The sequence below is a fragment of the Cyclopterus lumpus genome, chromosome 3, assembly GCF_009769545.1.
Source record: "Cyclopterus lumpus isolate fCycLum1 chromosome 3, fCycLum1.pri, whole genome shotgun sequence".
NCBI lineage: Eukaryota > Metazoa > Chordata > Actinopteri > Perciformes > Cyclopteridae > Cyclopterus > Cyclopterus lumpus.
The window spans coordinates 18,367,954-18,393,829 of record NC_046968.1 but is presented as its reverse complement, the minus strand read 5'-3'; the positions used below and the strand labels follow the sequence as shown (position 1 = coordinate 18,393,829).

Sequence of the window (25,876 nt, the reverse complement as noted above, 5' to 3'; positions counted from 1 at the left end):
TTACCATCATGACTAATGTCATTGTCGTTAATTTTAAATTTTGAATTAAATAGCAGTCTGAATAGTGTGCGTATGTAGAAGAGCGCCAAAAACAACTGAGTGACAGAGAGTGAACCGTGTGTGTGTGTGTGTGTGTGTGCGTGTGTGTGTGTGTGTGCGTGTGTGTGTGTGTGTGTGTGTGTATGTGTGTGTGTGTGTGTGTTGAGCTGCAGTTTTATGTTTATAGGATTATAGGGTCTGATACAAGAACAGCTGTGTAATCCTTAACTAATCTGACATAATCTCATCGGTAATGATATCCTGCAGTACCACACACACACCCACACACACACACACACACACACACACACATGCTTCCTCTCTCTTATTCACCTCTGCATTACCTCTATCTCTGTCTCCTATACCTCCACTCACACATCTTCCAGCTCCAGAACCAGTCTGAACTGCGTGCTCCGACCCCAGAGAAGGCAGCCTGGTTTCTGGATGCAGCCATAGCAGCTCGCCACAGTAGCCAACGCCCCAACACCACCGAAGAAGAGCACAGAAACTCACACATGCTGTTTACATTACACATATACCAATACCGCATGGAAAAGACGGGCAAAGGAGGAAGTAAGTACAATTTGTTAAAAGAACAAAAGTAATAGTACACAAATATTAACTTGAATATAACAATAAAACAACAAACAATCACTACTTCTACTGCTGCAGATACAACACTATTTGTACTGTTCAAATCACATCACACGTTCCCTGCTGAGAGTCCAACATCTGATAATCATATTAGAATAAAAGCTAATGAAATATTGCTTCACCATGTGGGAGACAAAGTGAGGAGTGAGTGTACACAACAATGATTGACAGATCAATGTATTTATAGTCAAAATCCTGAAATAGATTCCTTCTTCAGATTTATTTAGTCACATCACACACGTGTGTATATATCGCATGCAGGCAATGAGGATATTTGAGGATGACATAAACCCTTTATGTGGGAACACAACATGTCTTCAGTTATTTTCACATAATTCATTTTACTGTCTTAACCTTAAGAGAACAACGTTTTTCATTATATTGAAACATAATTCAGGAAAAGAACAATACAAGCTGCAACTATTGGTCATGTTAGTTCACATTCTTGGGATATATTAGGAGGTAGATTCAATAATTGTACACTTTCAAACCGGTCTATAATTCTGAAAATACCACCACAGAAATTGTTTGTTTTTGATGATATAGACAGGGGTAAAATAGTTTTGTATCCATACCACTTACCCTCTTCTGTCTTTCCTCCCCCATTTTTGACACATTTTCTCACTTTACAAGTGTCAGGAGGTCGCAGTCGCCTCCACCTGCTGGACTTGGGCAGTTGTGATCTCAAAGTACTCGGAGGAGGAGGGGTAGAAGGAGGAGGGGTAGAAGGAGGAGGAGGAGGTGGGAAAAGCAAGGAGAACACTTTGCCCAGTTCGGCCCCTCTGTGCCTTTCTCTATCTGCCCTCGGCAACGTGATCCTGGCCCTGGTCAACGGGAGCAAGCACATCCCATACAAGTAAGGTGGTGTGTGCATGTGTATGTATGAGGCGAGTAGAGGAGAGGAGAGGAGAGGAGAAATGAGCAAAGATGCTTTTAAAAGTAAGGAGAAGAAATTGAGGTAGAAAACTATTTGGAGAAAGAAGTGTGGAGAGGTGAAATAAGGAGGAAAGCAGTATGTTCTGGTGAGGCGAGGAAGAGAGGAAAGTAGATGAGAGATCTCTTAAGTTGCTTCAGGATTTAGGGACTTATTGCTATAAACAACAACAGCTGCTGTTACATATTCATCATATTCATTTTGCTGGTTAACTGACTGCAAATGAGAGCAAAGGAGAGAGAGAGAGAGAGAGAGAGAAAGAGAGAGAGAAAATGAAAGATAATAGACAGAGACTGTATCCAGACTAAAACCATAATAGAATACAAATACATGTCATAGGGGAAATTGTAATTGCTGTAGTGACGTTTGGCATGCCCAAGCAATGCCCAGGAGTTGGCCCAAACTTTACATGTCCTCATTTTACCTCGTCTTCCCACCTTCCCTCTTGCTTTGGGGCTTTGTAGCTCTATGCGTCTTGCTGGGTTAATTAAATCACAAGCTTTTGCATTTACATTGCAAAACAACCTGCTACCTACCACTGAAGCTGCAAGCAAAGCTGTGCTGAGTGTGGTTTGGCACTGATGACTCAGAGTGTTGTCGGATTGTCAGGGGATTTGGACTCATTTAGCAATGCAGTGTTACTGCCACCTCTCTAGAATGAAGGATCAACATAAAGGCCACCACAGAATCACAAATGACTGAGCAAAGGCTTTGGAACACAAGAAACACAAGCTCACGTGGATGTCAGTGGTGATCGTGGATAACTTATACCAAATTTCCAGGCAATCCATCCAGTAGTTAGTAGAAACCACAAATGCCAACCTCATGGTAGCGCTACAGTTGAAATGTCACAGGGTCACCAAAGTCATAGGTTTCATCATCCGCCGATCATGAATGTCTTTTCAGAATTTCATGGCGATCCCTCTAATCGTTGCAGAGATATTTTAGTCTGGACCAAATAAATGGGCCAATCAGCTGACCAACTGACTCGCTGTCTGACAGTTACAAACAGTCTGTGTTGTGATGTAAAAACATTCAAGTCTCGTTGGATTCCAAGAAATCTGCTCCAATCCTTTTATCAAGGCCGGGACAGTGTCCCAGTGCTTCAATACTTTGGGATAGAGTCCCATCCTGTTCTTATAACCCGAGTCCTGTTCCCATGTTGTTGCTAGGTAACCAGTGATTCCATCCCAGTTGATTAGTAGACATTGTCATGTGTATATAGCTTCCAAGTTCAATTAAAAAGGGCACCAGATGTCTGTTCCCACAAAATCAAGATGTTAGCTCTTGTCCAGACCTGAATCATAGCATCTGAGCGTGATGCCAGACAGGCAGTTTCATGCTCATGTAGATTTAAAGGCTTTTCTCACATTCACTAAACTTAAACCTTTCTCATCAGGGACCGTCTACAGCTTCTGGTCCTAAATCCGACCACTTCCATCTGATTTGTTGTATCTCTCTCCTGGCAAAGTCCCCCGTCAGTCATACAGCTCCCTAAATCTTTCCACTGAAACCTGACTCTGGAGTCTCTAAAGGCCCTGCAGGAACACAGTCAGTTGTTTTATAGTCCAATATCCCATTTGAACCATTGCAATTGCTAATATTAGCAATGTAAGCATAATCCAGCACACTTCAGTAAAGTCTAATGCCTTAATTTATGAGCTCAGTCATACATAAGTATAAAAGCTGTGAGTGAACGTGTTTGTAATGTGGCTTCTTTATTTGTGCTGCTCAATGTTAGTATCCTGTAATAATGGAGATCTAGGAATTTAGATGCTGCTTTCATTAGAGGCTAGTTTTAATACAGTAGTCTTCACTGGTGTTTTAAAAGGGTAATACCAATAAGCACAGTCTGGGAGGTTTGATCTAATTCAACGTCCCAAGCACTTGAATTAACATGCAAATTAATATTTCATGAGTTGTGAATTTGCTTACATTAATCTCTGGGAGCGATATCGAGATGGAGAAAGATCTAGTCGAGAGAGAGATAAGGGTTTGTTGAGGCAAACAGAGAGGAGAAAGGAAAGAGAGGAGGTCAAGATAGAAGTGTATACATTCTTGTGTGTGTATCTGTGAGAATGTGAATGTACACGTATGTGTGAGACATGCCTGCAGGCTGTGTTTTTAGAGAAGGGGGACAGCAGCGTGAGATATTGGGCCACAGAGGAGCTTTACTCACCATCAGCCTGCAGGCCTACACACACACACACACACACACGCACACACACACACACACACACACACGGCAATGAATGATTGCAGTAGCCCACCCAGGAGAAAGTCGTTTCTTTAACACACAGCCTACTTTTACTCTCCCATCTGCTAGCATAATCTCTCTGGGAGATAGATCATCTCCCAATATTAGACTACATAATATCCGGAGTGCGTTAAGGCTGTTAGCTTTAGCCTTGAATAGCAGACTTTCATGTGTTGAAGCAGCGACATAATCAATAATTACCATTAACTTTGCCTTTATTTGTATGAATATGCTAGCCTAGTGTTGTGTCATCTTTACATCGACGGTAACAAAGCTGAGCTATTAATAATCCTTTGACCAGTTTTGTCACATGTTTGAGTAACTGTATGCATTTAGAGCTCACATCTTGGCATATGTCTGTTACTAGGGACAGCAAGCTGACCATGTTGCTAAGGGAGTCGCTAGGCAACATGAACTGCCGGACCACCATGATTGCTCACATCGCTGCCTCACCCAGAGATTTCTCAGAAACCCTTTCCACCATCCAGATTGCTTCCCGTGTCCTCCGCATGAAAAAGAAGAAAACTAAAGTCACGGTGGTGAGTTTTAGTCAAACCTTAACGCTTCATACAAATTGAGAGATAGTTTCCCGAAGTCTCATAAAACTACAATTGTAGGTACATTAAGTTCAAGGACAGTCACTGCATGCACCACATGTGCTGCTGTCACCCTCTCTCACCTTTCACTTGTTCATGCTCACTTATTTCAAAATTGTTCAGCTGAAGAAAAAGGGGAAAGGGCTTTAGAGCTCTAAAAATATGAATAAAACTCATAAATACTCATAAATACATAAAATTGTCTGTGATAGAAATAGGAATAAATCAATTAAATTAAAGTTCTTATCTTAAATCTGTTACTTGGCTAAGCTGCATGTTCAGGATCCGAGTGGATGTCATCGTGTTCTCTCTCTTCTCCATCTTTTCCACCTCTCTCCGGTGTGAATTAAAGAAAGAAAAAAAATCCTGCTCTGCAAATCTAAAAAGGGAATATTCCTCTCACCGCCAACTCTGCTTCTTGCTTGCTTGTCTATCGCTCCTCAGCAATACACTTCCAGCTCCTCTGGAGGAGAGAGCTCCTGCGAGGAGGGTCGCATGCGTCGGCCGACCCATCTGCGACCTTTCCATCACCGTGGTGACTCCGACTCTGACGTTCCGTTGCTGCGACTGTCTAGTGACCCTGACGAATATTCCAGCAGCGAGCAGTCATGTGACACGGTGATCTACGTGGGCCCGAATGGGGCCGCAGTGTCAGATAGAGAGCTGACGGACAACGAGGGACCACCAGAATTTGTACCAATTATTCCTGCTTTGCTTCGAGGTAAAACGTCAGAGCAGCATCAAACACAAAGTCAAAGTCAGGTGGCTGGATCCCAGAACAAGGTAATTTAAATACATTTACTTTTTAGTGTAAATTTAGTATTTTGTTTAGACAATCGGCAGTAATCAAAATAATGTTTAATGCAAAGACACTCATTCACATCTTCATGACTTCTGTTCCAACAGGTGCAGTCTCAGCCAGAAGACCAACCCAGTGTCTCCTCTCAGCCTCTGCCTCAGCCCCCTCAGTCACTGCTCGGGCAGCCGTTGGCCCCAGTCCCAGAGGAAGGAGGCGAGTGCCTGAAATGCAACACCTTTGCTGAGCTGCAGGAGAGACTGGGATGCATTGATGGCAGTGAAGAGGTGATTTGAGTCTTTTTTCCATTGCAAAAGAGATGCTGTATTTAAGTTTGATGGGTTGTTTGACAAGTTAAACACTCTATTCGAGTTTTTGTTGCATGTACTGTATCTGCATAATCTTTTGCTTGCTGTCACAGCTTGTGTTTGTGGGGGGGGGGGTCTTTCGATAAGCATATGCTTCCAACTGTGTTACATTACCTTATTATTGTTAAAGTATTTTGTACATTTCTCATTCGGTCCTTTGTTCAGGTGGCAAAATTCCCCTTTGAAGAAGTTCCAGCAAACAAACAAGGTGCCAAACAAGAGCCATTTCCATCTTCAGCTGTCCCAACCTCAGCTCCTTCTGCTCCTGACTCTGCTGCTGTGTTGGATACAGAAACTAACACAGGTTAATTCATTGATTACATAGGCTGTATATAAATGTTGCATTTCAGCATTTTTTTCTTTTCACAAACTGGCTTTGAAGAGTTCTGTAACTCAGCGTTAAGTTCCTTTTTAAAGTGTCGGGGATTTAGAAAACATTGTTCTCTCCAACATCCCACAGGCTCTGCATGTGCTGTAGGTGGTGCAGTGCAGTTCTCCTCCTCAGCAGCAACAGCCTCCAGGAGGAGGACCAATGACCAGCAGCTGCAGGAGATCAAGGAGGTGGTGGAAGAAGCAGAGCTGGCTCAGACAATGATCCACAACCTGGCTCAGAGTTCTGGTTCCCCCATCGTTACTTGTACCAGGAGTGTTACAGGAAGCAGCAGCATCACCTCTAGCCCCCTAAACAGGGCTAAGAGCTCCGTGCATGATGGGTAAGTAGGAGTTATGTATGATTGGTGGGGATTTTATTTTTGATGTTGCTATTAGCCATTGAAAGGATCTGGCTTTAATTGAGAAGATGTCTCTTTTATTGTCTCTCTAAACACTGAACGTGGTCAGTAACACAGACGGAAAGGCCCGGCCACTAGGATCACCCCGCCTCGGCATCGCTAGTTTGACCAAAACCTCAGACTACAGGTAAGGTACCCATACGTTGTGTATGTGTGAACAATAATGTGGACTGTGGACTTCAGTTCAAATGAAAACAACATTTGGGAGATGTCTAAAAAACACAAAAACAAAAATAATTCTACTTTTACTACAACAGCAGTAAGGAGCAAATAAGGAGTTGCATGTTGGCTAATGAACAGTCTAAATGTGTAAGAAGGCACCAGCGTCAAAGACCTCCTCTATAATGTTTGATCCTTGTTTTGCTCCTCAGGCTTCCGTCCTCCCCGTCCCAGCGGTGTAAAGTGTACACCCAGAAGTGCGTGATGCCGGCAACACCCCCCTTGTCCTCAAACACTCTGGCTCAAGACGGACAGGCCACAGATGCTTTGACCTCAGACAGTATGCTTCTTTCTACATGTTTATGCTTTAGAATGGAGGACAGTATTGGTAATGCTGAAGTCCTAATGTTGTATGAACAGCCTGTTATTGGGAGTCCTTAAACACATCTCCCTCAGGCAGGTAATGCTGTTGCTGTTTTCTGCCAAAAGTTAATAACAGAGTCTACGTGAATATCTTAAGGCATTTAAAATATAGCCACATAGAGTCATTACAGCACAGCACGGTTTATCAGTAAAATAACCAGTGGTTCCAAATTGGCATCATAGTGTGAAGCCAATGTCCTTCTATTCTGCACTTGGAAAACAACATGAATTACGACGCCAAATGTGTGTTTCTGATTCTGCAGACAGTTTGGCTGCAGACAGCGGTCGATCCTCACCAGAGTCCCTGCTGTCCAGGACTTCTCCAGTGGGCATGAGCCCACAAGTGCGAGAGCCAGCTCAGTCTCTGTCTGCCAGCCTGGGATCAGCAGAGACACTCTGTGACGATGACGTCCCACCGATTCCCCTGGACACGCACAGGGATGGTGAGTTGAACTAAAACATTGCTATAAGGAAAGGAGGTTGAGATGCAAAAAAGGGTCATATGAGTCATATGAGAGAATTATGCAGATGAATATGAACAGCTAGGAAACAAACAACATTTCCACAAATGTGGTAACCTGATTCTCAAACTCCATTTGCAACCTCAGGACCAGTAGCTGCTGTCGGAACAGTTGGACCTTTCTCGCATGGAGAGGATGAACCGGTGTACACTGTAGCTTCTGAAGGTGAGGAGGACCTTGATGTTACAGCTCTTATGCAGACTCAGGGACTCACCTGTCGTCCAACGAGCATCATCAGCATCAAAGGTGATTGTTGCCCTTTCACTGCCCTTGCTTCAGGCTCTCACGCATCGTGCTTTGTCAGTACTGGCGAGGATGGAGCTGTGGAGGATTATCACATGTCTGCAGGTCCTGCAACAACCTCAGGAGTTACGGATGTGGCTGCCATGGCAGAGGTTAGTGTGATTGACTCACTTTTAATTTACAGTGACTAAGCTCATTTGGCATGTTCAAATGTGTCTCAAACTTACTGTTCACACATAGGATGATTTGATGTTTCAGCCAAAACCAAATACAGAACAATACTCACAATAACAAGGGACTAGGGTTGTGGCGCCACCATGGCTGCCACTTGCAAGAAATGATGTCTCATCTGATTGGATCATGGACTCAGTGAGCCCATTATCAATCAATCAATCACATCTAAACCTTCGATTAATTCCCATATGATTTACAGTATTTGTCTTCAATAATACTTAATTTGACAAAATAATCTTGAGCTGCCATAATTTTTAGAAAATCTTATGAAGATGGCAGTCTTTTTTTTACTATGTGACCAGCGCCTACAGCTTATGTAATTTGATAGTGTATTTATTATGTAAATCATTGTTTTGGTCATTTCAAGATGTCATACCCAATTGAATTGTGTCCTGTTGTAGGTGGCCATGGCCAAGCTGCGAATAGAGGGTGAAGCCTTTTCCACAGTGATGTCTAACTGTGGTTCGCCCATCTCCTCCTGGATGAGTGATCTGAGCATTGGCAGTGAAGCTGACCAGTCTCTCCACAGCTTCAGTCAGTCCCAGAGCCAGCAAGGGGAGGCCCTGGCTGAACCTGAACCCAACCAGAGCCTTTCGTTCGGATTGGATGGTCTGGGTGGTTATGAGAACAGTGGCAGCCCGAGAAGGGGGAGTCTGGAGGGAGAGGTGGTGCTGTCAGAAAATGGGGGTAATAAGGCTACTGCAACCAAAGACAGGCTGAGAAAACTGCCTCCATCCATGGCTAAAACTAACATCCAAATTTTTGCACGACCTGGTAACCTCTCCCCCTTCAAGACCACCATCAGTGTGCACCCATGTGCGGCTGTCAAACCCATGGTTATCCATGAACCAACCATCCTCTCTTCACCTACCAATACCCCATATTTGCCTATGAAAGACGCAGGCAAATATAATGCATCGCTTTTAGCTTCTATTTCCAGTGAGATGAGTTTTGAAGACCCCTGGTTAAAGCGCGTTGTGGAGGAGGGGAGGTCCAGGGAGCTTGTATGTGAAGTGAAGCCAGAGAAGAGGGACATGGAGCATTTAAAATGTCAGACGGGAACTGCGACCAGAGACCTCCGAAGCTTCTGCAAGGATGGTAAGCGGGGTTGGACTGGGATAATAAATCTGACTGTGAATCTTAACGTCAGGCAAGACCATGCCATTCTCCATGCATTCATAACAGGCCACATATACTGTATATTATATACTGCTAGTAACATATTTTTGAACTCTATTACTACCCAACAATGTGCCTTAAAAAACAAACAAATGTCTTAAGTTTCAAGAGTTTAGCACTTCCATAATGAATGCTACAAGAAGGAATATTTTTTTCCTCAGAACCCTGACTGGAGTATTGTTGATCATCATGAAACTCTGGTAGCTCTGCGTAAGAGGGGGTATACCCACCTGACAGAACAGAGCAGGTCTATTTTCAATATCTAAAAACATACTCAGCCTCCAAAGGGTATAGCTGCTTTTAATGCACCGACACTTCAGGCCAATCAGCTGGCCGGGAGACAGTCCAGGCCTGATGGTAAGAAAATAGGGTAATGTTGTAAAAGATAGGCCGGATTATTCAATTCAGGCAATGTTCTTTGTCATTTGTTATTCTTCCATAACCAGGTGGGGATCATGGCAGCTCTAGTTCAGGTGGGGAGATTGTGTCGTCTCCAGATTCCTTTAAGAGAGTGGTGGATGGCTGTGAGATGGTGGCCATTGTTGCCCAGGGAGAATGTCTGACGAGTATCTACAGCCCAGACATCCACCGCACTGCCAGTCTTCCCCGTGGCTGGCACCGCCTCAACCGCCATGACGGCTTGGACAATGGCAACGAGTATCGTAATCTTGGTGTCACCACTTCAACCCCCTGCAGTCCTCGAGGCACACTTGACCGCCGGGGATCCACTGGAAAACTAGGCTTTTTCTCCCACAAGAAGGGGGGAATCCCACCTCTGCCACCGATACGGAAGTCCAGCCTTGACCAGCGCAACAGGGCAGCCAGCCTTCTCCACCAACCCAGCCACGGAGTGTCATTGCTGGGCATTTTGGCAGATGATGCAGGGATCACTAGACAACGAGGCTCCAGCATAGACAGCAGCAGACTCTTCAGCGCCAAGTTGGAACAGCTTGCAAACAGGACCAACTCTCTGGGTCGGGTCCACACCTCCCACAGTGGTTCCCACCACTACGACTGCTTCTCTCTGGAGAGAGGGGGTAGCCTGAGAGGGGGAGGAGTAGAGGTGAAGGGGGACAGCACCATGCCTCGTACCGGGCGTAGTCTCAACCGTGCCGGATCAGTATCTTCTCCCACTGGAAACATCAGTGTCGGTCCCGGTCCAAGCAGCGCTCCACAGTCACCTGTCAAAACCAGCGGCCAGTCAAAGATCTCAGCAGTCAGTAAGCTGCTGATGACCAGCAGCCCCAAAGCCAGGAGTCTGTCTGCATCCAGCACCAAGACTCTGAGCTTCTCCACCAAATCTTTGAGCCAAGCTTCCAGCCGCAGCTCCAGCCTTCCTCCTAATGGAAAGGTAGGAACAAATATGTCTTGACTGTAAATGAACACACTTCTAACAACAATAAACTACATGACTCAGCTCATCAGACAAAACTAGATGAACGACTCAGTTTTAATAATGTAAAAGAAATAGATAATTGCTCAACAAATACATGTAATTCAAGTCATCATGGCCTCTGTTTATCCTTACATCCACCTTTGCAATGTATCCTTTCCCTCAGACCCAGAGCTCAGTCCAGGGCCCTCTGCAGCAGCAGGGACCTTCCCCTGGATCCTGGTCGACCCAGTCTTTAAGCCGCAATCGAGGGGGGAGCCTGGCTGCCAAGCTGCCTCTCCGGGCTGTCAATGGTCGAATCTCAGAGCTCCTCCAGGGAAGTGCAGGCTCCCGTTCCAGAAATCATGCCCCAGGAGGAGGCACAGATCCAGCAGAGGAAAGAGGAGTCGGAGGGGCAAGGTTAATCAGTTTTACTTTATTTAATTTTTCATTTCAGGCATTTAGTAGGACATCCTAAATAAAGAACATTAAAAAAGGACTATATATGAATTGAGTTCATTACAAGACAATAACTATGATGCGTCAGTAGGTAGTAGTAGTACAGTCATGCATACCAAAAACCTGATGGTCTAAGGTGTATGTCGCAAAATATGCAGTTCAACTTCCATCAGGGCCGTCATTCCCTCTGCTCAAATCTGCATTATTAAAACTAAAACAGCCAAAATGCCATAAAAGCAAATTACAAAAATAATCTGTTCATCGATTAAACATGGATTAAACTCTTTTATCCTATTTTCCTGTTCTCAGTGGAGGAGGAACTGCAGCAGGAAGTGGTGGTGGTGGAGGTGGAGGTGGAAGTGGTGCTGGAGGTAGTAGTGGAGGTGGTCCGGTTGAGGAGAAGATAGCAGTGGTCCAAACGCTGCCCTCACCCTACAGCAAGATCACAGCTCCCAGAAAACCACAGCGCTGCAGCAGCGGCCATGCTAGTGACAACAGGTATGATCTCAATTTCAATGAGAAATGTCTAAATCAATTTTTTCTGCTGCTTAAAACATTTAAAAAATATATTTTTACCTTCAACTGTGATCTCATTCTGTCTCTAACAGCAGCGTACTGAGTGGAGAGCTCCCCCCAGCCATGGGGAAAACAGCCTTGTTTTATCACAGTGGAGGCAGCAGTGGCTATGAGAGCATGCTGAGAGACAGCAGCGAGAACACAGGAAGTACCTCCTCCGCTCAGGACTCTCTCAGTGAGCACAGCTCAGCCACCACCTCCTCCAGACGGAGCTCCAAGAGCAGCAAGAAGAGCAGGAGCAACACAGGTCACAATCAAATCTATTTTCTTAATATTGCTGACATTGTCATTTAATTGGATTATGGAGTAGAGAAGAAAGGCATATAAGATGTTGGGGGTCAGCTTACTTCTAGTTTATAGGGGAAAGGTTTGGCATTTGCCTTAATCAGAAAAGCTACAACACTCCTTAATTTAGAAATGACAAAGCTATGAGTGCAATCTCAATTTCACTTGTGAAAGTCATGAGACCACAAACACTCTGTGGCAACAAGAACACAAAGTCCACAAAATCAAATGAGAAATGTATTCATGGTTATTTTCGTGAATGAATAATTCACTTCTCAGTCAGTGAACACAATCCCAAAGCCACATGTAAAGATGAACACTATTATTGAGTTTATTCTGTTCTCAATATGTATTCATTTTACTGTAGCTTTTAGAGCTGAAAAGCATCACAATATTAGTTGGGGTATTATGAAATCTATTGAGGTGAAAGGTTTGATGAGATGTGATCCGAATACTGCTAGGGCTTTTTAAAAAAAAAAAAAGATAGCTAAGAAATACCTCTATGAGGAGAATCCATTGGTGAAAAAGCAAAATGAGAAAGCAATGAGCGGGTGAGGGAAAAGTGAACGACACTGTGGCCGCAGAAGGAGTTATCAGGTATGAAAGGTGACCCTGACCATCCATCTGTGAAATGGTAAAGGGAATCTGCTGGTGTGGTCTGTAATGAATATATATTCACCAGAACAGCACACAGAGAGGCTGCTAATGTGCCCGCCCAATTACACTCTGCTGGTTAACCATGAGAATGGATATGTGCATAAAACCACATTGGACAGAGGCAGCTCTTCCTGGTGTGTCTCTGATTAATAATTTAAATTGGAGTAATCCTTTCCGTACACGAGGCTGCGGCCTCACCTTCTGCCACGCAGCATAAAGTCTGGATTAAATCAAATTTTGCTTAAAACCACAAACGTCAAAGAGAGTATTCACTGTCAAATCTGTGTTTGTTGCACATGATTAAGATGGATACAGCGATTCAGTCCACATTCAGGCGGACAGAATCAATAGGAAGAACAGACAGATGTGCCACAGACTGAACCAATGTGTGAAGATGTTAGTGCGACTCAAATTGTAATCAAATCTCCAGTTGACTCTCCCTTCGTGTTTGATTTCCATTAGATTGTATTCATTCACTATCTGACGAAATATTATTCCATGTCTCTCTCCTCATCTTTTTTCATCTGTTCCTTTCCCACATTTGTCCAACTTTCTCGCCCCGCACCTTCTCCAGCCTGCAGACCCTTATTCTTTTCTGTCCTTTTATAATCCGCTTCCTACTACGTAATGAAATCCTAAAGTCTCTGCTTGACCTTCCAGTGCCACAAAGAGACCAAAAGACAGCTGCAACCTTATTAAAATCACCACTCTCTCCCACCTCCGTCTCTCACACACTTTATCTCTCAGTTCCTAGTGAATCAGATAACTCTCATTCCGACATGGCTGACAATTTCTATGCAAAGTGTGTGTGCATCTATGAATGTGTGGGTTCAAGAGTGGGCAGACTAGAGAGTGACCTGTTGTTCTTATCTGTGAGCTTCATGAACAGAGACTAAACTTTTTATCTGACTTCACACCCCATAATCTGTTTCTATAGTTCCCTTTCTGCTTTTTCAATCACTCAATGCTTTTCCTTTGTCCTCTCCTATTGCCTCTCTCCAGTTGTTGTTGTTGTCTCTACCACCCATGATCTCTTTCCTTATCTTACACTATTGTGCTTTGATATCTATGCCCTGTCTTCCTGTTTTCCTCTGAGTGATGCAAAGCAAATGGTAAAGGGTGAATAAGTAGTCGGGGTTCTGTGTTGAGCGCTAGGATACTTAAGTTGTGCTGTAGCTACATAGATAAATTCACCAATGCATATCTGAAAACATGTTTTTTCTCATCTGGTTCTTTGTTACCACCAAGCCATGTAGGCCATCATTTTAAATTAAAGACATAGTTCAACATTTAGCAAAATAGGCTTCCCTGCAGAGTTAGATGGTATGAAGGCAAATCAATGTCAAAATCCGCGAGCACAAATGAGACGCACACACGCGCGTGTGAAGAGGTCCCGTACGTGCAACTCAAACCGCTGTGCACGCAAATTACTTTTGCAAGTGCTTTTCACATCACTCCTGGGTAGAATATCTCTGCTCATGCGAGCAAAATGAAAGCCCGCGAGGAGAACCCCATGCTGTGAGGGCGAGGAGCTTCCCTGGTGCACGACTATCACTGCTCTTCTGCTTGACAGCAATTGTCACCATTGTATCACTAAATGTTCAATGTTTGCTTCTTCCTCTTGGAAAAAAAGCAATTAAGTGTACTTTTGAATCACATACAATTGTTTTAATGATATAGACTAGAAAGAGAATAAAATCATGACATATATTTGGCAATAAAGAAACTTTAGTCGGCCAATTAATTGAGAAGAATATGTTCTTAGTTGATCTAGTATTGTAGTTCAGTATCAAGCCAGGCTTTGCTAAAGCCCTTTGAGTGTTGTGGCGCACTGGTTTATCGTTGAAATGGCTATTATGTCAGTTGAAGGATGGAGTTTCCCTTTAAATTTGATGAAGACTAGCCACTGACAAAATCCACAGCTTTCTACAATGCATCACTTGCAGAAATATTTAAGAAATACATATGTTTGACATGTATAGAGCAGTGTTAGAATAAGCACTCAAGAAATGAATAAGGAGCTTTATGATAAACTCTGGTATGTAACACTCTTTTTGTCCTCATCCTATTTTCAGGCCTGCAGCGTCGTCGTCTGATCCCAGCACTGACCTTGGACTCTTCCTCCTCCTCACCTTCTCACCGCTCCTCCAAACAGGCCATCACCTCCTCTTCCTCCTCCTCCTCTAGCCCAGGTGCATGCTGGGTAGATGGTCCACTGGGGCCCCCAACTCCCTCAAACCTCCGTGGCACGACTGCAACGACAGAAACCTTTGAGATCAAGGTCTATGAAATAGATGATGTCGAGCGACTGCAGAAGAGGAAAGACAAAGGAGTGGGCAAGGTGAGAGAGAGAACACAGGCGTCTGAGTCACAGGTGAAGGAAAGGGAAAGAGAAACTAACCTGATCCACCTTAACAATAACAAGTTCCAACTGGAACACAATTAGGATTTTGGTAATCAAGAAAGTGCTTCAAGTGCATTCATTCTGAAGAAAATACAGGAACATTCTGGAAATGTATTTTACACTGCAACTTTCCCCACAATATTGTGGACGTCAATATTCACATGGGTCTAGATTAATCTCAGGTCGTTTTTACCGGCTGTACAGGGAAAGGAGGATGTGACTGAGATAATTACAGTTATGGCAGGTGCAGGTAAGATTGAAATTCCCTAATCACCACGGGCAAAATAAACTTATTCACATACAGTGGGGAAAGAGGGAGAAAGAGAGGGTAACAGTGTGGGAGTGTATTTGGGAACAATAGAGGGATCAAACAAATCATGGAAGGGTTGAAGGAAGAGAAAGTGTGTGGGGAGAATGTATACGTTATGGTGGAAGGGTGAAGGAGACTGAGGAATGGATGTGTGAAAAGAATTAAAGAAGGTGGAGAGCCAAAGAGCCGTGAAAGAGGCCAAGAGGGCAGGAGCCATAATGTCAAAGAAATTGATTTGATGAATAATTCTTGTGGGACACACTAAAAAGCAATGAGTGTTCTTCTGTTGGACACTGCTGCTGGAGGAGAACGAGAGGAAGAAGACATGAGTTACTGTATTGCACGTATTAAAGAGGAAAAAGACTTAAAAACAAGTAAGGATTTTCACAAAATGAATGAATCAATATTAACAGTATGTTCTGTATGAATAGTGAACTTTTCTTTTCAATAATCTACTATTTCTCTCTGTGTTACTTCATTTAAGAAATTATTTTAAAATTCCTAAGATTTAGCAGACGACAGAGTTTTACTGTTGCAAATTAATGCATGGTGCAGGTTTTTAGGTTTCCACTCTTAAACCTTTATGTATTCAGGGGAGGGAGCGAGGGTGGGAGAGAAAACCATGAAATATAGATTTCCCTACAGCGGGCCTTAAGAAAGCCACTTAACCCCCGACTGCTCCAGTGAAGCTGCTCAGTGTCCGAAAGCACTCGGCTGTGTTCCACTGAAGGGTCGATGAGGTGTGAATGTATGCAACAGTGTGATTGTTAAGCAGGCGGTCGCTGAAAGAGAGCCACATGTGTTTCACAACAGAGTCCTCCAGATAAATAAAAGGTGAAAAAAAATCCATATCTGCCTCTCTGTCTTCTCTCTGTGTGTGTATGCCAGGAGGTGGTGTATGTCAGCGCCAAGCTCCGTCTGTTGGAACACCGTCAGCAGAGAATCAGTGAAGTCAGAGCCAAGTACCAGTGTCTGAAGAAGGAGCTGGAACAAACCAAACAGCACCTGATGCTGGAGCCGCACACATGGACCACCGAGTGTAAGTAGGGCTCTGACGCATCAGGGAGTGTGTACATGTGAGTGTGAGTGCCTGGTCATGTATTCGACACTAAATGTTCTCAACAGGTTACACGGTTATTTTTGTGAGAGGATTGACTGGATATGTCATTATCCATATCATAAGTTATCAAGCCTATTAGCTCTCTTGCCTGTTGAAATTCAAGAGCACTCACATATTCAGGTACAGGCAATTTCCTCCAATGGCTTTGTTTTTGTTCACATGCATTCCTTAAATACATGATTTGCTGTCTTAAAAGAAAGTATTTAAGTGTGGAGTGTGTATGATTTGCCAACCGTGTATAAGGAGAACTACGCTGGCCGACGCGAAAACATGAAAACGCAAATGGCTCTTTTGGCTATTCTGGGCTACTCTAGAAACATGGTGGCCAGCTCCATATGTAGATAGAAATTGAATATACACCTAAAGACAACATGCTTTTAAATAATATATTACATTTCTGCAAATAGATCCCCCTAAATGCTTTTCTTTGGATACACAATAGCACAAAACCTACTTAGTAGGACCAATGAATCGCTGGCTTTTGGTCTTTTGATGGAATTTGTTGACAATAAGTAAAAGATAGAATACCACCAGACTTTGAAATGGGTTATATACTCATAAAACAAGGACATAGAGCATTGTTTTAGCAAAGTGTGTCATCTTTATATCTGCCTGTCTGTCCATTTTCAGTTGAGCTACAACAGTCCTACGAAGTAGACTCACTGGAGTATTTGGAGGCTCTGGAGACAGTGACAGACAAACTGGAGACCCGAGTCAACTTCTGCAAAGCCCACCTCATGATGATCACCTGCTTCGACGTGTCCTCGAGACATCGGTAGACAGATGGAGGGATGGAGGGCTTGAGGCTGGGGAGGCCGAAACACAGCTGGACTCAATTAGATGACGACCTTTGGACCATATGCCCACCGATTAATCAAAAACCTTTACAAAATATCTCCTACACAAATACATCTCATCAGATGACTGGATAATTGCAAGGAGGGATACAGGAATGACTGACCACTCAATCCTGCATGTCATCCGTATGTCTCCTCCAGATGGCCGTAGGCAGAAGGACAGGTGGACGGGGAGATGGAGGGATACAATGGAGAATGGAGATAGATATTTAACAAGCCAACAGACAGATGAGTCCTTATTTTCTTGGGGCTTGGAAACAAACCTCAGACACAGATATTGAACAGCATCATATGAAGGGGCCACTTTGAATCAGATGAATATGGCTACTCAAAGAGGCACACAGACGATTCTGAGTCTGAGATGAAACATAACCAAGAGAATATGAGTTTCCAGAGATTCAGAATAATTACACCGCTCAGAAAACTCTTAGACTGAGCCGAACATTTAGGAATGTGGAGAGGAAAGAGTGGAAAGTCGAACAAAAACTGCCCATTTTTTAAACAAAGGAGGATAAAGAAAAGGTGCAGGAGAATGAGATGAACTCCCATCATTTTAGAAGAGCACTTTTTAGAGTTTAAATACAGAGTGCTGACTACAGAATGACCTGGTATTGTTGTGTAGTTATTAAAAGAGACTGACCAAGAGAAAGACAGGAGGACAAAGTAAAAATTATTTAGATAAGTGCCTTGTGAACATTTCAACAATACCAAGACCAATTCTCTTTCTCTCTGAATTTGTGTACATGTAGTAAATATGGTGCTAGCATAGAAAACACACAACAGATCAGTGTCCTTGGGGAATCTTTGAATTTATAGCCATTTCTGACTGTGCTGTTTTACTGTGGGTCAATGTTTCACTATATCATAAACAAACTAATACTGTAGGTTTGAATAGTCTTTGGTACACTGATGAGAGATGAGACTAGATTTAAACTAAATAAAATAGTCAAAGAAGATCTACAGAACATAGAACAACAAGTCCTCTGTAAAACAAAACAAATGTTGCAAGGACCAAATATCCAATTTGAAAAACATACATGACTAATGTGCACAAGAGTAATGTGTGTTCAAACAAAGAAAGAAAACACAATTTTCTATGGTGATGTTTTTGACTTTACCCACAAACAGAGCACCTGCATCTGAGCATCTGCATTTTGACCCTCTGGGGCATACATACAGCATGTTTCTCCTGATACAGAGTTGATGGCTTTTTCATGTTCATAAAGCAATGAAACGTCTGAGTCACACGGGAGTGGAAATATAAAGTGTTTTCTCTGATCCATTGATTGACTCGACTGTCAGACTGACTGACAGGCGGACTGTCTGTTATTTGTATCTGTGTTGTTCTGCTCTATTATAAAAGAAACGGAATGATTCGTCAATGTGTGTGTTTTATATTAATGTATCGTTTTTTTTATTTGAGTGCAATGGGACCATGTAGAGACTATGTATGATAGAGAATCAAAGTAGGTTAAAGAGATGTTTAAGAGTAAATTGTGAGGAACAGACAATACACAAGAGATAAGTTCATTGATATTCAGTGTTAAATGTCCTTTTTTAAAGGCTTGTATTATTGGAACAAAGTAGTGAATTTAGCCTGGAAATACATACATGGGTCTACAGTTATAGTTCTTCAATTAAAATTGCACATACATGATAAAGGAACAATTAAAAAATATGTATAAAGGAATGAAACGGAACAAGAAAGAAAAGGATAACGGCCAAATTAAGACGCATAGTTCTCTGCCTGGTTCCATTTTTGTTTTGAACGGATAGCAACTCTTAAGATTTGTTAATATTATTATCTATGGTGCTTGAGATGTTTATGATCTAAATGTTTGTACAAATATAAATATATGAAAGAGCCCATTTCCTTCTGAAATACAGAACAATACCCTTCGAATGCTTCTTCTACATTGCTGTCATCATGTCTGTTGTTCACCATTCTCCTCTCTGAATGTCTTCTGCCCAGCAAGCAGAGAGCATTCTGGGAGATTGTTTGTTGTTTGAGAGTTTAAAAGGAGGAATAGACACCGACTGTAATGATAGTGGTATGATTTGTCAAAAGCCTTGAAGTGATACATTTATCTTTATCCTAAAAGAGCCAACTCAGTTGTGATTGTTTCCACTGACTGACACAGAAACAGGACATTACTTTAAATGTGTTGATCTTCTCACGGCTGTGTAAAGAGGCACCAGTCATTCATTTCATTTGGTTTACACTCACAGTGACAGCAACAAGATAATCTAGTGAGAAATTAGCCCAGAAACTGAGATGCTTTTGACAGACTGGACCTAAGGAGCGTTTTCACAGCAGCCCTGTGACACCTCTGAACGCTTCCTGTTTTTATCTCCCAGTTCACCATGCCAGTCATGAATGAAGGTTTATTTATTTCTACTCACGAGAGCAGAGTCAATTATTAATGTTCTTATTTATTAATGTATGATCTGAAAACATTACTATGCATTTAAGGAAAAGAAACAAACAACTGTACATACTTTGCTGAGCCCATGTCACAAATATATATACTGTACACATATCATATATACGCTAATTTTTATTTTATATATTTTCTGTTGATTTGGTTTGCTCCTGTTGTTCCTGTTGGAGATTTTAATGGGCTTTGGGTTTCCTAAAACATTCACTTTCAGGGTAGTTATGTGGCTCCAGATCAGAACTTAAAAATGATGGCACATTTTTGACGTATAAAGCAGAAAGCATTGTTGTTTTAAGTGAAATGTCCTTTTATTCTACAGTACTAACTACAGCCTAGTGTCATAAGCAGTGGATGTTTTGGGAACCCCAACCTCTGGATGAGCTAAATGGCCTGTACTTGTTTCCAGATGTAAGATGCTATGTGTGAGGTTATGTCCTTGATGTGTCACTGCCAAATCTACTGCGGTAGCGCTTTATAATTCTAGCAATAATTGTGACAAAAACCTGAGGTTTTGACGGCCCCTATAGCTAACATCATAGTCCATGTAAGCTTAATAAAGGTGCCTTTTTTTTATTTATCAGAAGCAGCTATGCTTAAAGAGATGCACTCATTGTCAGGTGCTTTAAATACAATGATTCATGGCAGATTGCAGGGCAGCAGAACAAACACACAGTCTAATGTGCTGTTATGTGTTTTACTGGAGCGTTTAAGAATTATAACGTGTTATCTGGAAATCTGACACATAGCATCTTTAGGTTCAGTATTGTGTGTTTAAGGCTGTCTCAGACCACATTTCCCACAAAACTGATTGTATCTGTAGCAGTAAGACCATTTTAATTTGTATCAGTTTTAAGACAGCGGGGAAAGCCCTAAACAACTGATTAAAACCAGTCTGTGTGTCAACTTAAATTGTCAAGAAGTTATTTCTTATACAAATAACCTAGCGTCGGGACACACTCAGTGTAAAAGATAAAGATTTCACTGTGTTGGTTCCATGATTCAAAACTGAGATCATAATGTCCGCTGCAGATTAACTGTTTTTGAGAAATGTGATCTGACACATTGTGTTAATGGAAGAGCAAGATGGAGGGATGTAAATAAAGAAATGTATGAAAAGAGTTTCACATCTGAGTCTTCATTCTTTGAACATAGTATATCAATGGCATGTGGTCAGTCCCAAACCTATGAAATGCCCACATTTTGCATTATGACTCTTAACACATTATACATTTAAAAGATCTAGTGGGAATTTAGCTGTGAGGCTGCTATGATGTTATATTGCTCTTAATAAACAAAGATGAACTAGGTAACTGCAGAATATGGAGGCTCTTTGCTCAGGGAAATTATTGCCAACTTCTGCTGGAATATACATCAGGAGGTATTACTACACATTTTAATAATGTTTAGTAATCTCTTCAAATTTCTGAGAATGTTTTCTACATCATATATTATTTGTTTTTGGTTCCTTTTTGCATTTGCAGCAGCTAAATGGATGAGACTGTCAAGTGGCTTTGTGTTGAATACTAAAACTTCAATGGTTCATTGTTTATTCAAGATTTGGGGAATTTGTGATGATCCAGTTATTTCTGCCAGATCAAGCTGAACCCTGTTGCTCCTGTGTTTTTGACAGTTGTAAAAAAAGACTGATCAGCTCAGAGAAACCATTTCCACTGCAGCCTCTTGTCTCAGTCAGCTGACTTTGGTTGGTAACTATAATCCTGTGATGTGTGTGCGTACCTTCCCTAGCCTGTAGGCAGCTTCCTAGGTGACATATTGCCCTGTTGAGCCTGCTTTGATCACCCACGCACAGCAGGGAACAGGAAGGAGGTGAAGGAAGGAATGGAGGGGGGAGGGGGGGGGGGAATAGATGAGAAGAAAGGAGAAGAAAGGTAGCAAAAGGAAATACAGCGTAAGAGGGAGACGTGAGAAAGATTTGGAGAAAAGGATTACATTTTAGAAGAGTGGGAGAGGAGAGAAATGGTGAAGAAGAGTTGAAATGGTGCAGGATAAATAAGATGGGTGAGCTTAGGGGGAACAAAATACAGAGACAAGTGGATTCCTGTTTTGTTTTTTGAAACATTCAATTTAGAAAATATAGTAAGAGACTGATCTCCTGGGTCATTTTGGACAAATAATATTACAATATTACCTGCCCAAGATAGCAAGGCTAAGTTTCATGCTAAATTGCTGGAGGTGTCATAAAAGTTAGGTGGTGAACAGTTGTTGAGACATTTTTACTCAAAACCACAAAAGTTGCGAGGTGTAAAGTTTGGTCATCATCAAAGTCAGTAGGACTCCTTATTTGGTAACCATTAATGTCCGCACCAAACTTCATGGTAATCATCCAGTTTGAGACATGCCGCCATCATGACTGAAGTCACTACCAAAGAAACAAGCGACGTTCAGTCCAACCAGGACTCAGCAACGTTTAAAATGTGTCCAGGAAGCTGCAATAGAGGCAGCTACTCTTCAGCTCAACTGCCCTCTGGTTTTAAGAGCCTGCTCTGATTATGAAGAAGCCCAATCAAAGATGAAAGGAAGACGGAGAGGTGACGAGGACGTGGTGACGAGGACGTGGAGCATTTGCAAGGTGAGATTACTCATGAACACATGGTAATATCCATCTACTCATTATCACAGAGCGTGGAAACATAGGAAGATAATCGAGAAGTTATAACTGGGATCAAATCTACCGTCTCTGCTGTTTGTATAACTTAAAACAGCGGCATCTATTTGGAACAAGCAGCTGAGAGGAGAGAAGAAAAAGTCGACTGTCCAACAGGGATTTTGACAGTTTTGTTATTTTATGAAGTAATTCGACATAGTTATTTTACAAAACCTTTGTCATCCAATGTAAATTCTTTATGAGACCCGATAATCAATTCGGGAGTGAAGGCAGGTTCCAATCATGTGTCTTGAATTTAGGTGGTTGGTGTACATTTGGATTGTGGAATTTAATAAAAATGGACACAGAAGTCGTGAAAATACAGGAGTGGGAGAGAAAATGAGAGATGATGGCAGGGAGAGTAAAGAGGGTGCAAAGGTGAGGTGGCGCAGGGGGAGACACAGTGAGAGGGAGTGCCTTCTAAATGAAAATTGAAAATGGGGGAGAGCAAATGGCAGGAGGGTGAGTGAATGAAGATGGGTTAAAACCACTAGGTGTCCTTTTTGTGATTGGCTCCGGCTGGCTGCAGAGATGTGCAGCAAAAGGAAGAGATGCCGAAGAATAGTGAATTTAATTTGAACGCCTTTGGGGAGTGAGAGACAGAAAAATGGGAGAGGGCGAGAGAGAGAGAGACAGAGGGTTATGGTTAAGCAATAGTAAATCTAATTTAATGGCCGTTAAGATGTGCGAGAGGAGAAAGGGAGAGGGTGAGAGACAGAAAGCAATAGAGCCAATGAAGTGAATAATGGAGGTCGAGAGCAGCAGGACGGCCTCTTCAGAGCATTCAGTCCACGAGCTTCATTACCACTTCAATCTCCACATTCATTTCATTTAGTCTCTTCAAGATCCAATTAATAAAAGCCTTTTCTCATTTCTTCCACACATATCAGCAGGGGGAAATGAAAACATGTTTATGCAATAGCTTTTGTAATTCTGTAATTATTTTTTAAAAAACAACATCGATACAATATTGTTTTATGCTGAATAACAATGACCAGAGAATAGTTTACTGCTGACGTATCCAGGACGGATGAAGGGTTTGTAACATGTCGGCTATTCAAGTGCCGAGAGAGCAAAGTCTTTTTAGAAATATCAAACAAATGTCTCGTCCCCCCATAACCCACTGAAACACACACACAAGGTTTCACTCTCAGCGGAAATGCTGTCATCAGTTTGCAAACGATAGACTTTTGGGATTAAGATGGGAAGTGTGTGTGTGTGAAAGAGAGAAATCCATCACCACATTCCATCACAGACACACAGGGCTTAACTTTTAACACACAAAAACAGGGATTAACATAGGAAGTGTGTGTGATGGATATATATAGAGGAAATATGGGTGGTTCAAAAACCTGACTGACACACACACACACACACACACACATCTAGATGGTGAAGATTAAATGCAGCAGACATAGGCCGACAAGTCTCCATGCTCTCTTTCTCACACACAAACACACACATACTTTGTATGTCAATAAACTTGAACAGATAAAAATAGGAAATGTTTTCTATGTATCTTTAGGTGCAGTTTAATTAAATAGTGAGTGGTAGCTGTAGTTTTCAACTTTGGACAGAGCTGTTTCCGTCCAGTCGTTACGGCTAATCGCCTCCCACATCTAACTCTGTAATATTTACTCATCTCACTCTTAAAAAGAAAGCAAATTACATCGCTCACAAAAAGTTGAACTATTCCTTTAAAGGAATTTATATTGGATGACTTATACAATGCTCCCTGTGACTGTGCCTGGATCATAATTCTTTGCTTAGTGCTAATCACCATATATTAGCATGCTGAACGAGCTTATAGCTCAAAGCACCGCCGGGCCCGAGCAGCCGCACGCAGCTGCATTGCTGCAGACTTTTGTCTTGTTCATCTGGGTACAACACATCGTAACACATTTGATTCAGTTTTGACAAAATGAGGGGTAAAATCATTTTTATGAAGACAATTTCTAATAAATAAGACAAGATCAGACTGTAAACACACCAATTTTAATAATTTTAATTTGATAATTTAGAGTAGGCACAATGTATATTTCTATACTTTGTTCATCTCATAAATTTGATGATTGGGATTGGTTGAAACACTAATAATATCAGGACTTTAAGAACATTAAGATAGAAAGTAAAGTTAGTCCACTTAATTAGATGTTATGTGGCAGCATCTCAATGACTGCTGGATGATTGTTGCACCATCTCACTGCGACATTCCTCCATCTTTATCCGTAGATCGCTGGTCATGGGGTGATCGTCCCCGTGGGTCAGCTTTATGATCTGATAGGCCTGTGAAATGAAATGAGTCTTTAACAACGTCGTAGATGTCATTTTGGCCCTTGGTAGAACAGTAATGTGCTGTAGTTGAAAGATGAACCGGTATGCAACTCTGCAAAATCTAATAGCCGTTTAAAAATGAAACTTTGTGAGCAAAGGTTTCATTCAAATAATTATAATTACCCAGCCTGTCTGATCCTCGGCAATTAACTCAGTAAGGAAAATCTTTTAACGGATAGGAGTGACGGATAAAACTATCGGAAGTAGATTATCGCTTTACAAAAGAGCACTATGCTTTACTCTCTAAATGTGTGTCGGTCAGTATTTCATCCCTCGCACCTGTTTGAATGTGTCCAAAGCATCTTCAATATGTTCCAGGTAATGTTGGAGCTTTCCGACTCTCATCAGCTGGACCCCATGGACCGGATGGGGATCAGGGTAGTATTGTCTGAAGAGAGAAGAGAGAACGGGAGGATGGTGAGACATCAGTTGAGGATGTTTTCTGTTTTTTTTGCTCAGATCTTTCGGGGACACACCCGAGGCAAAAACATAGTTGTTCATGCACTCAGGCTATTTTGCTTGTATATTCAGTTCAGTTTATTTTGTATGGCCCAGAATCACAAATTACAAATTTGCCTCTTAGGGTTTTACAATCTGTACACATGTGCACGACATCCCTGTCCCAGGACCTCACATCGGATCAGGAAAAACTCCCCAAAAACAGCAAAAAACCTTTCACAGGGAAAAAAAAGGGAAGAAACCTTCAGGAGAGCAACAGAGGAGGATCCCTCTCCCCGGATGGAAGAAGCAATAGATGTCATGTGTACAGAATGAACAGCATTCTTCTTATTACGTCTATTTGCATCAAAACTTCTTCTAAATTCACCAAAAGTCAACATTAGATAATACCTCATTTGCATACTTAGATACATTTTCAGAAACATTGTCTTAATCAATCAAATGGGGAAGTGTCATGGTAATATCTATTAGTTATATATTTGTAATACTATTAATATGTGGTAACATATCTTAATTTGGATGAATACTGTATTTACTCCTTTTGTACTTTGTTATTGCAATTCTAATTCCCTTTTGCTTTTTGCCTAAATACTATAAACAGTTAATAAAATCAGCATTTATTTCATGTGCTCATTCGAGAGCTATTAATTATACTTGTAAAACCAAACAGAAATATAAATGATAAACTATTGCATTATATCAGACCATCTTATTTTAGTGGCTTTCCTGTATTATCTTTCAGTTGT

The 25,876-nt window shown here is 41.9% G+C and overlaps 2 protein-coding genes across 8 annotated transcripts in view; one reads left to right on the top strand and one right to left on the bottom strand.

Annotated features, from left to right (window-relative positions):
- kif26ba (kinesin family member 26Ba) overlaps positions 1 to 20,756 on the top strand; it is an 81,947-nt gene extending 61,191 nt beyond the window's left edge. Inside the window, 19 exon segments of the mRNA XM_034529528.1 lie at positions 426 to 612; positions 1,327 to 1,549; positions 4,252 to 4,423; positions 4,925 to 5,263; positions 5,387 to 5,563; positions 5,810 to 5,948; positions 6,105 to 6,357; positions 6,485 to 6,562; positions 6,807 to 6,934; positions 7,281 to 7,460; positions 7,626 to 7,933; positions 8,417 to 9,113; positions 9,641 to 10,545; positions 10,754 to 10,986; positions 11,335 to 11,523; positions 11,634 to 11,848; positions 14,619 to 14,884; positions 16,146 to 16,296; positions 17,008 to 20,756. Of these exon segments, the coding sequence (XP_034385419.1) occupies positions 426 to 612; positions 1,327 to 1,549; positions 4,252 to 4,423; positions 4,925 to 5,263; positions 5,387 to 5,563; positions 5,810 to 5,948; positions 6,105 to 6,357; positions 6,485 to 6,562; positions 6,807 to 6,934; positions 7,281 to 7,460; positions 7,626 to 7,933; positions 8,417 to 9,113; positions 9,641 to 10,545; positions 10,754 to 10,986; positions 11,335 to 11,523; positions 11,634 to 11,848; positions 14,619 to 14,884; positions 16,146 to 16,296; positions 17,008 to 17,156 (4,989 nt within the window). The 3' untranslated portion in view covers positions 17,157 to 20,756.
- A 3,557-nt stretch (positions 20,757 to 24,313) lies between these two features.
- Positions 24,314 to 25,876, bottom strand: part of smyd3 (SET and MYND domain containing 3) — a 58,732-nt gene continuing 57,169 nt past the window's right edge. For all 7 annotated transcript variants that reach the window (XM_034529536.1, XM_034529537.1, XM_034529538.1 and 4 more), the window contains 2 exons: positions 24,951 to 25,059; positions 24,314 to 24,623 (listed from right to left, as the gene is read on the bottom strand). In XM_034529536.1, the coding sequence (XP_034385427.1) occupies positions 24,507 to 24,623; positions 24,951 to 25,059 (226 nt within the window). In that variant the 3' untranslated portion in view covers positions 24,314 to 24,506. The remainder of the gene's footprint in view (positions 24,624 to 24,950; positions 25,060 to 25,876) is intronic.